The sequence below is a fragment of the Salvia hispanica genome, chromosome 5 (assembly GCF_029641045.1).
Source record: "Salvia hispanica isolate PSC_SH4W2 chromosome 5, Shi_PSC_v1, whole genome shotgun sequence".
Lineage (NCBI taxonomy): Eukaryota > Viridiplantae > Streptophyta > Magnoliopsida > Lamiales > Lamiaceae > Salvia > Salvia hispanica.
The window spans coordinates 15948526-15959195 of NC_142696.1; the positions used below are offsets into that span (position 1 = coordinate 15948526).

At 33.5% G+C, this 10670-nt stretch overlaps 1 protein-coding gene and 1 long non-coding RNA gene across 2 annotated transcripts; both read left to right on the forward strand.

Moving 5' to 3' along the window:
* Nucleotides 1-3112: 3112 nt before the first annotated feature.
* BIOF (biotin F) lies at nucleotides 3113-7626 on the forward strand. Its single transcript, XM_048083815.2, has 11 exons — nucleotides 3113-3568; nucleotides 3653-3777; nucleotides 3866-3973; nucleotides 4607-4842; nucleotides 4942-4983; nucleotides 5445-5532; nucleotides 5786-5919; nucleotides 6346-6434; nucleotides 6891-7041; nucleotides 7111-7179; nucleotides 7254-7626. The coding sequence occupies exons 1-11, from the start codon at nucleotides 3343-3345 to the stop codon at nucleotides 7369-7371; spliced, it is 1386 nt and encodes a 461-aa protein (XP_047939772.1). The 5' UTR covers nucleotides 3113-3342; the 3' UTR covers nucleotides 7372-7626.
* An 809-nt stretch (nucleotides 7627-8435) lies between these two features.
* Nucleotides 8436-10348, forward strand: LOC148926352 (uncharacterized). Its single transcript, XR_016130433.1, has 3 exons — nucleotides 8436-8568; nucleotides 9211-9273; nucleotides 10035-10348. It is a non-coding gene; the product is annotated as an uncharacterized LOC148926352 (long non-coding RNA).
* Nucleotides 10349-10670: the final 322 nt, after the last annotated feature.

Sequence of the window (10670 nt, forward strand, 5' to 3'; positions counted from 1 at the left end):
TCTCCCTATGTCCCTTGCTAAGTGATTCATGTTCTTTTTGGGATGTTCCAAGATAAGTGAGTCATTTTTTTGGCATTTTCTCTATTAATTTTTCCTCTTTACTTTATTCCCCTCTTACTTTACTAATAAAACCCCATTTTATTAAATTATCTGTCAAAAAGAAATGTCTCTCCTAGCCAGGGACAAAAATACTTAATTTGATACCAATCCATAATAGAAGGTCCAAAAAAGATGTTCATTCTTTTTATTTAGGAGTAAACTAAAAAAATGGTACTTAGAAAATAGGATTTGCACCTTTTTGGTATCTGACGTGGAAAATATATATTTTAGGTACTTGAAAAGGAAGAAAAAAAATAAAAATAAAAATTAGGTACCTCCATTGAACATTTTTCCCATGAGGCCATTAAGAGCGTGTACGTCTTTTACATAGTCAGTTGAGGCATCTAATTTGTGATTATTTTCTGTTCAGATACCTAAAATGTAAATTTTTTTATTTTCAGATACCAAAGTACAAATTCCATTTTTCCAAGTATTTACCATTTTTATAGTCTACCCTTAAGTTTTTTTATAATAATTTAATCATTTGCATAGTTAACGGGGCCGATATGGATTTATACCTTCCAATCTTCAGACCTACACTATAAAATCATGGATTATTAAACAATATTTTTGAATAAAAATTGGCACATTAAGATTTTAAAATTGAGAGACATATATGCCCTACTAATACGTGTCTTATAATGTTACTTGTCATTTTATTATGAGATATTTTTTGTTCAATATTAAAAGGTATATTAGTTAATTATAAATGTGTAAAGCAATTATTTATCTAATAAATGTTTTATTATTAATTAGTATTTCTCACATATAACATATGAATTGATTATTTCGTATAACTAATTGTGAAATTAATTGATTTTAGTCTGGTTGACGCAGTAATGTGGAAATTAGTTAATGAGTTTAAAATCACAAATTAGGTGTCTCATCTGACCGGATCAAATACTTATAAGCCCTCAATTGCCTCAGAGGAAAAATGGTTAATGGAGACACACCTAATTGAATGATTTTCTCCATTCAGATCCCACGTTGGGTATAAAGAAAATGTAAATCTCATTTTCTAAGTACCATTTTTGTAGTGTATATTTTATACGTAATGTCACGCTAAATTTATAAAACGTATATTGACACCTTAAAAATTTGTTTTTTTCCAAGAAATTTAAATAGTTGTTGAATTTTTCCAATGACGATAAAATCTAACCACATTAAAATGAGATGGAAAACCATACAAGGCTTTTAGGGCAAGGCTTATCCTAGCATTTTTAAGTAATGGTAACAAATACTCCACCCGTCCCATAAGAGGATTCCTATTTAGTTATGACACGAGTTTTAAAAAATATGAAGAAAAATAGGCTGAATAAGTTGGTGGAATATGAGTCTCACTTAGTTTTATAATAAAAGTGAGTTAAATAAGTTGGTAGAATATGATGTCTACTTACCATTTATGATAAAAGTGAAATTAGACTCTTACTGTGGGATGGACCAAAATGACAAAAGAAGACTTATTGTAGGACGGAGGGAGTAAAATATAGCTAGACTTTGTCGCTGATGGAAAGAATTCAACAATTATTTAAGTTTGTTATATTATATACTCTCTCCGTCCCACTCTAAGTGAACTATTTCTTGTGGGAGTCCCACTCTAAATGACATATTTCTAAAAGTAGAATTATCACTCTCTTTACTTTTTCCCCCTTTCTTATTTAACTCTCTCTATTTTAACATATAAGGGTGTGTTTGGTTTATCGGATATGGCAACATAGGGAATGTTAAATGGTAAATGCAGATGTTTGGTTTGATTGTTACCTTTTCTTTATGGCCCTTGAAATGCACCCAGGCCCAAGCTAAAAGGCTGTATTCTGAAGTTAGCTAATCAGCCAAAAAGGCACTGATACAAAACTGGAGCGGGACAGAAACACTATATTTAATTTGCACTTACTCATTTGCCCCTTCTTTTTCTCCGACATCACAACATTTCATTTTGTAACCAACAAAAAAGAGGATAAACATTGTCATTCTCACCTAAGCAAAAAAAACCTTGAATCGAAAATCACTCCTAAAACATCATGGATTTCTTCAACTCAAAATCACTCCAAACATCATCACAGCGAGATCTCACATTGACTGCCTTTTTTTAAACTCAAGTTAATTACATGAATTTCCTCTTTCCATCTTCTTAACTCAAAATCACTCCAAAAACTCCATGACTTTCCTCTAATTCCCTCTCTTCTGCCAACAACATCAACAAACAAATCACGATCACGATAAAGACAGAGAAATTACATGTATGAGATGTTCTAATGTTTGCCACTTTGCCTTTTCTTAGCAGATTTACGGAGAAGGAGGTGAAAGAAGAGGAAGACGAAGGCGGCGACCGAGAAAAGAGAGGAGATTGAATGAGACAGTGTCTTCGTTGCCTGAAATAAGAGGGGTTGATGCGACAATTAAAAGCACTACGGTTTCAGAGAAGACGCTTGGCGAATATTCGGTGAAAAAGAAGAAGATGGAAAAGGTCTTCTAATGGAAGTTTGAAGAAGAGAGAGAAGATTTTGGAATCATACTCCAGCACAGTTTTCTTCACAAAACTTGATTCGAAGAAATTCATGGCGATTTGTGACATAAGTTGTCTTCATTGCGAAGTGATTTCAGTGTTGTTGGTATCTCTCGCAAAGATCGATTTTTTTCTTTTGGAGAAAGTTATTCTGCAAGTAAGAACATAAAAGGCCCATGACAAATGCGTGAATCAACATAATATTGGAGGATATAAATGTCATTCCAAAGGACATGAGGTTGTAATACGTATATAAGAATCAAAATAATGGAATGTTATAACCCAAACCAAACAAGAGGCCCAAATTTTATAACTAAAGAAAAAGACTTCCATAAACCGCCCACTCCTTTTTCTTTAGTAATGTTTCCCGACAAATCAAACACACCCTAAGAGTACTACATAAAATCAAATGTCGGGATAGAAATAGTTCATTTAGAGTGGGACGGAGGGAGTATCAAATTAAAGATTTGTGAAAAAACAAATTTCTAAAAAATTTATAATATCATTCATCAATTAAACAAAGTGGACAAAATCATGGAATTTGTATCGAAACTATAGCAATTTCGAAATTTCGATCAAAAACTAGACTCGGAGGACCCTTTCCCAAACCGAATCGACGGCGATTTCTGTGGTCTCTCTCCGGCGCAGCCTCCAACACAGCCGGCAGCCATGTTCAGACGCCTCGACTAGTCCGCCCGACAGAATTCTGGTTGCACCAGTGTGTTTAGCGTGAAAGAATGGAGGTGAATGGGTGGGAAATGTGGGTGGGAGAAGCCATTGCCAAACTCCACTCCCTTCAAATTTTACGCTCTCTCAGACCCATTCTTCAATCCGCCTCCATTCAAAACCCCCACCACCAATTTCAACTTTTTGATGCTCCCAACCAATGGGACAGAGCTTCTGTTGAACTCCTAATTTCTCAATCCACTTTCCAAAAATGGCTCCACAATCTCCCCAGCTCAGGTATTCAATCAATCTATTTTTCTTTTTACAAAGTTGGGCAAATTCTTGGTGGAAAACTCAGTAACCCTCCCTTTGAGTTTCTAGGGGACGATAACGATGCGGTGTATGAAAATGGGGCAGATGGGGAGTTTAAGAAGTTAATTGTCTTCTCCGGAAATGATTACTTGGGATTGAGTTCACATCCCATGGTTAGGGATGCTGCAATCAAGGCATGCCTAGATGCACATCTTCCATTTCGTCACCTCTAATTACATTATGTCTGTTGTATTTTATATAAGTCTGCTGCTCATTATACAGGCAGCTCAAGAACATGGAATGGGTCCTAGAGGCTCTGCTTTGATCTGTGGATACACTAGTTACCACAGGCTACTTGAATCATCGCTTGCGAATCTGAAGCGAAAAGAGGTATGGCTTCTCTCTCTAGTTTTAGTGGGATCATATTTGTTGGTGATTTTCAAATGTTTGATTTGTATAGACTTCGCGGTACCTAACTGTCCAAGTTCTGAAATTTTGTGAAGTCTTCAGCTTCCATTTTATTGAATTCTGCATAGATGTATATAATTTGATAAACTATTCATGTATTTATAAATTATCACTGTGAATCCATGTTGTGAATATACTTTTAGCTATGAGATAGAATATGTTGAGACTGAATTATGGTATCTCTTCCTGATCATTCATGCCTAGATACTAGCTGCATCCTTCACTGCAGAAAAAAACTCCTTGTTATCAGAAGCAACGATGTTCGCATTCTGATGTTGATTATAATTTATAGTAAATAAAGAATAACTTCATTTCTAATTCTAATCTCAGAATACATACAGGATTGTAAAATCATGGCAATTCTGATGCTATATGTTCATTAGGCTATTGTCTTTAGTGGATCCAGTGACAATCCTTTTTACATCTATGAAGCTGTAGTTTATCCTTTTATTTATTCTCATTGGTTAAAATGTACTTGATCGTCATCCCCTGCTTCATGCCATCATTTTTTTTTGCCAAAAATTTATTACTCATTGTTCTAATCTTAAATATTAGGATTGCCTTCTTTGTCCAACAGGCTTTTCAGCCAACATGGCCTTTATGACAGCAGTTGGAAATATTGGTAGGCTTATGGCTGGTCGCAAACCATCAAAAGATGACCGAATTGCTATATTTTCTGATTCCCTAAATCATGCATCGATTATTGATGGTATTCGCCTCGCTGAGAAACAAGGAAATGCTGTGGCATTTGTCTACAGGCACTGCGATATGTACCATCTCGATGAATTATTGTAGGGTTCTTTTTGATTTTATTATTCCTTTGTCTATAGTTTCTCTTTTTTTTGAAATGTAAGTTGGAAGGCTTCCACTAACTATTTGGTTAAAAACAGGTCAAATTGTCCAATGGAGAAAAAAGTTGTTGTAACTGATAGGTCAGTCACTTATTGCAATGATTGATCTGAAAATATATTTGCTTAGTACTCTACTAATTTCAGTTAGCTGTCACCATGATATTGAGTTTTGGGGGAAATAGATTTGTTAAAATACATAATGAAGTAAATTTTGTGCCTGGTTGTTCTATTGGAACTTGGATAAATTTTTTCTTGTGAATATCATATTTGTTGAAATCTAGTTCAAATCAAGATTGGTTGTTGATGAAAGGATGTATCTTGCCTCCTAGATTGAGAACTTTAGATCCAGAGACATTGTAGTTTCAATGTTTTATTGTCTTCTCTACCATTGAGATGCAAATGTTTTGCCACTTCTCTAAGAAAACCAGAAACATAACTATGAAAGAAACAATTCCTCTGATGGCGAGTGCTCTGTGCTTGATGTGTATATGCTTGTCAGTTTGCTGATTATACTTTGGATACTTGATTTGTTCATTTTCCAGTCTGTTTAGCATGGATGGAGACTTTGCACCCATGGTTGAGCTGGCAAAGCTCCGTAAGAAGCATGGATTTCTGTTTGTAATTGATGATGTAAGTTCTATTCATTTATCTCAATTGAATAATTTACGAGAATTCTGCTAAAATGAATTGCATGCTGACTAACTACTATTGCTGTAAAAAAAAGAAAAGTACTTGCTTTCGTTAAAGAAAATAGCATCAAGGAACACTCTGGAGATAACTTGTGATGCTGTATTCCTGATAATGCTCTTGATAATTCCAACATAGTTTGTAATTGTTGTCCACATGTATTGTCGGCATGGCTCATTTTTCTTTGAATTTCTAGGCCCATTCTACCTTTGTGTGTGGACAAAATGGTGGTGGTGCAGCTGAAATGTTTGATTGTGAAGATGACGTTGATATTTCCATCGGGACTTTGAGTAAAGCTGCGGGTTGCCATGGCGGATTCATTGCATGCAGGTAGTATTAATCACTTTGCACTCTTTTGGAGATATTGTATTATATGCTAGTGTCCTAGACTAATTCATTTCTATGATTCTGGATTCATTTTTTTGTTCACATAGAATTTTCAGATAGCAACATGGATTCCAAATACATCAAAATATGAACTCAGCTGCAAGTTACTGTATAAGTATAAATTACTTATATTTCTGAACAAGTTCCATGCATTTAGTGCAAGTCCAAACATTGTAGGATCATTGGGAGAATTGAAATCATATCGAATACAAGTTAAGTGACACAACCACGCCATTCTTTTTATAAGAAATTCAACCTCATAGATTTCATGCTATGCACTCTGGTTTGGTGACCACATATGACAATTACTACTTGTTTGATAAATCACCGAGTAAACTATTGATGCATTTTATTTCATGTGGATGGCAGCAAGAAATGGAAGTTGCTCATCCAATCTACTGGTCGTGCTTTTATATTTTCAACTTCTACGCCTGTGCCGGTTGCTGCTGCTGCCCATGGTTTGTTTCTTAAAATTTATGTCAGCACATATTTCTCATTTATTTTATACATTTCAGTTGTCTTGTATAAGATGAGGAGGGGGACAATTGATTTTTATCCTCATATTTAGTACTACCTCCATCTCTTAAAAATAACAAGTTTTGAAACGGTATGGATTTTTATGCACAGTTGGTACAGTAAGTGAGACAAAAAAGAAAAAGTAGTGGAAGTAGTGTTAGTAGTGTTAGTGGATAGGGGGGTTACATTATTAGTATTGTTTATTAAATTGTTAATTCTAATGGTAAAGTTGTAAATAAAATGATCTGTAAGGGTAATATGTTGTCTACAGTTTCCTATATTAGAATTGCATAATTTCCAAATGATTTATCCTTTTTATTGAGAAGAAGATTATTGCTCTATATGACTATTCGACTTTCATTGCCAAACGCTTATCCTTTTATTGTCCCTACTTGCAGCTTCCGTCATTGTTGCGAAGAAGGAAGCATGGCGTAGGACTGCTATCCAGCAACGGGTGCAAGAGTTCCGTGTTTTGACAGGAATTCCTGTAGAAAGTCACATCATCTCCTTTGTTGTGGGGAGTGAAGAAAAGGCCCTGAAAGCAAGCAGGTCAAACATGCGCGATTATTATCAGGCTTTGCGTCCACACTACCTAACATGTTTGTCTTGATGAAACAGGCATCTTTTGAAATCAGGTTTTCACATAACAGCAATCAGACCTCCAACAGTAGCGCCAAACTCGTGCAGGTATGTGAAACTAGTGAAATTTCGTATTAATTCAACAAGTTTATTTGAGTTTCATGTAAGGTATGTTTTGGCAGATTAAGAATAACTCTGAGTGCTGCTCACACAACAGATGACTTGACGAAGCTTAGGGACGCACTTGCCGAGTGCGTTGATCTAAACCAGATCCAGCTATTTACTTGCTCCAAGCTTTAATCTACCTTTAGCTTCTACACTTTAATTTCAAGTATTGCCTGCTACTGATTATTTGTGTTTCATTTTGGAGACTGGGTAACTCTAGTGCACTTGGATAGTAATAGTATCGCATACAGAAAACTAAGAGAAGTTCACACTTACTAGAAATCTCGATGTCATTCAAGAAAGTAGTCATCTTGAATGGAACAAAGAGATTAATTAGTATTGACTTTATTCTTATTTGCATTTTGTTACAGGTTGGACTTTCAAATTCAATTTTTTTGTCATATCAACATTCATACAATATGATGAAAAAGTATTAGTACTGTATATGTTACTTAAATTAACAATATGTCCGGTAACTAAAAAGTGAACGTATATTACCGCAATGACATGCAATTTTAAGTAGAACTCCCTCAACATGCCGTCCACATTTGACTAGACACAAATTTTAAGAAATGGAAAAATAAGAGAGTTAAAAATGTTAGTGGAATGTAAGTTACACTTTTATATACTCCCTTCATCTCACTCTAAGTGGAGCATTTATATTCGAGATTTTATATAGTGTTGTTTTGTGAGTCATGTGGAGAGAATACAGCTTAGAGAGAGCAAAAAATACCACCCTTTAGCAGCTTCAACATTGTGCACATGAGTTGGAAAAAGGCAGGTTTTCAATTTAGACAAAAAAAAGGAAGAAATTAGTTTTGTTTTTTGATGAATTACCTAATTAATGAGAATATATATAATTTCTTTGATATTTGTTAATTATAAGTGCATGTTTATGTTCAAAAGACAAAGTCCTGTAAAATATAGAAGAATTAGTTAGAGTTGATGTTCAAGAATCGGCCAGCGTAGTTCATATTATGACTTCAAATTATTGCGTTAATTAAATACAAAAAATGACTTTTTTTAATAAATCTAAATGATTCCCAATAACTAAATGTTGTGATTTATAGTATAGGTGAAATTTAGTGTTGGGATTAGTTAAATCCTTTATTTTGATTTTGTCATTTTAAATTACTTATTCGCAGCGTTGAGTAATCCGCCAAGGGTCTACTTCAGAGCAAGATGTTCGATGCAAAGGTAATTTCCCTTAATATTTTTGCACAATAAGTTTTATAAAAAATTATTAAATATATTTTATCTTGAAATATTTGTTTTCGGAAACACAAACATTGAGGAGGCTTGCCTAGAATAGAGAAGCAGCAAGAAAAGCAGGTTCGGATTTCAGTTTTTCGGTTTCGGTTCAGTTTTGATTTAAGCCTAAATATGCTTTATGCACATAAATATTTTTTCTCTTTATCTTTTTAAAATTTAATTTGTTATAAATACATCATCTAATACGAAATTTCTCTTTAGTCTACATTACTATTCAAAGGCACGCGCACGCACTATATACTTCACGCACGCGCGCGCGCACACACTTAAACACAAATTGAGGAGGCTTGCTCAGAATAGAGAAAAAACTAGAAAAGCTAAGCTTAGCAAAAAGGCAGGTTTTCAATTTAGACAAAAGAAGCAAGAAATTAGTTTCTTTTTTTGATGAAATATCTAATTAATGAGAATATATATAATTTCTTTGATATCTGTTAATTATAAGTGCATGTTAATGTTCAAAAGCTAAATTCTCGTAAAATAATGCAGAATAAGTTAGAGTTGATGTTCAAGAATCGGCCAGCGTAGTTCATGTTATGACTTTAAATTATTGCGTACATTAAATACAAAAAATGACAATTTTTAATAAGTCTAAATGATACCCAATTAACTAAATGTTGTGATTTATAGTATAGGTGAAATTTAGTGTTGGGATTAGTTAAATCCTTTTTTTTGATTTTTTCGTTTTAAATTACTTTTTCGCAGCGTTGAGTAATCCGCCAAGGGCCTACTTCAGAGCAAGATGTTCCAAAGTCAACTGATGCAAAGGTAATTTCCCATAATATTTTTGCACAATAAGTTTTATAAAAAAATATTAAATATATTTTTTCTTGAAATATTTGTTTTCGAAAACACAAACATTGAGGGGGCTTACCTAGAATGGAGAAGCAGCAAGAAAAGTAGGTTCGGATTTCGGTTTTTCGATTTTTTTTCAGTTTTGATTTAAGCCTAAATATGTTTTATGCACATAAATTCTTTTTCTCGTTATCTTTTTAAAATTTAATTAGTTATAAATACATCATCTAATTAGAAATTTCTCTTTAGTCTACATTACTATTCAAAGGCACGCGCACGCACTATACTTCACGCACGCTCACACACACACGCGCGCACACACACTTAAACACATATTGAGGAGGCTTGCTCAGAATAGAGAAACAACAAGAAAAGCTAAGCTTAGGAAAGAGGAAGGTTTTCAATTTAGACAAAAAAGCAAGAAATTAGTCTCGTTTTTTTGATGAATTACCTAATTAATAAGAATATATATAATTTATTTTGTGTATTTGTTAATTATCAATGCATGTTTATGCTCAAAAGCTAGAGTCCTGTACAATAAAGTTGAACTAGTTAGAGTTGATGTTCATGAATAGGCCAACGTATTTCATGTTATGACTTTAAATTACTACATTAATTAAATATAAAAAATGGCAATAAATCTAAATGATCCCCAATTAACTAAATGTTGTGATTTATAGTATAGGTGAAATTTAGTGTTTGGATGAGTTAATTCCTTTATTTTGATTTTTTAGTTTTAAATTACTTATTCGCCGCATTGAGTAATCCGCCAAGAGCCTATTTCAGAGCAAGATGTTCCAAAGACAACTGATGCAAAGGTAATTTCCCTTAATATTTTTGCACAATAAGTTTTATAAAAAAATATTAAATATATTTTTTCTTGAAATATTTGTTTTCGGAAACACAAACATTGAGGAGGCTTGCCTAGAATAGAGAACCAGCAAGAAAAAACAGGTTCGAATTTCGGTTTTTCGGTTTTGGTTCGGTTTTGATTTTAGCCTAAATATGCTTTATGCACATAAATTTCTTTTCTCTTTATCTTTTTAAAATTAAATTTGTTATAAATACATCATCTAATACGAAATTTCTTTTCGTCTGCATTACTATTCAAAGGCACGCGCACGCACAATACACTTCACGCACGAGCGTGGGCGCACACGCACACACACTTAAACACACATTGAGGAGGCTTGCTCAGAATAGAGAAACAACAAGAAAAGCTAAGCTTAGGAAAAATGTAGGTTTTCAATTTAGACAAAAAAAGTAAGAAATTAGTCTCGTTTTTTGATGAATTACCTAATTAATTAGAATATATATAATTTATTTTGTGTATTTGTTAATTATCAATGCATGTTTATGTTCAAAAGCTA

Coding starts and splice junctions, on each gene's coding strand:
- BIOF (XM_048083815.2), top strand. CDS start 3,343: ATGGAGGTGAATGGGTGGGAAATGTGGGTGGGAGAAGCCATTGCCAAA. Junction 3,569..3,652: donor CCACAATCTCCCCAGCTCAG/GTATTCAATCAA, acceptor TTGAGTTTCTAG/GGGACGATAACGATGCGGTG. Junction 3,778..3,865: donor TTAGGGATGCTGCAATCAAG/GCATGCCTAGAT, acceptor CTCATTATACAG/GCAGCTCAAGAACATGGAAT.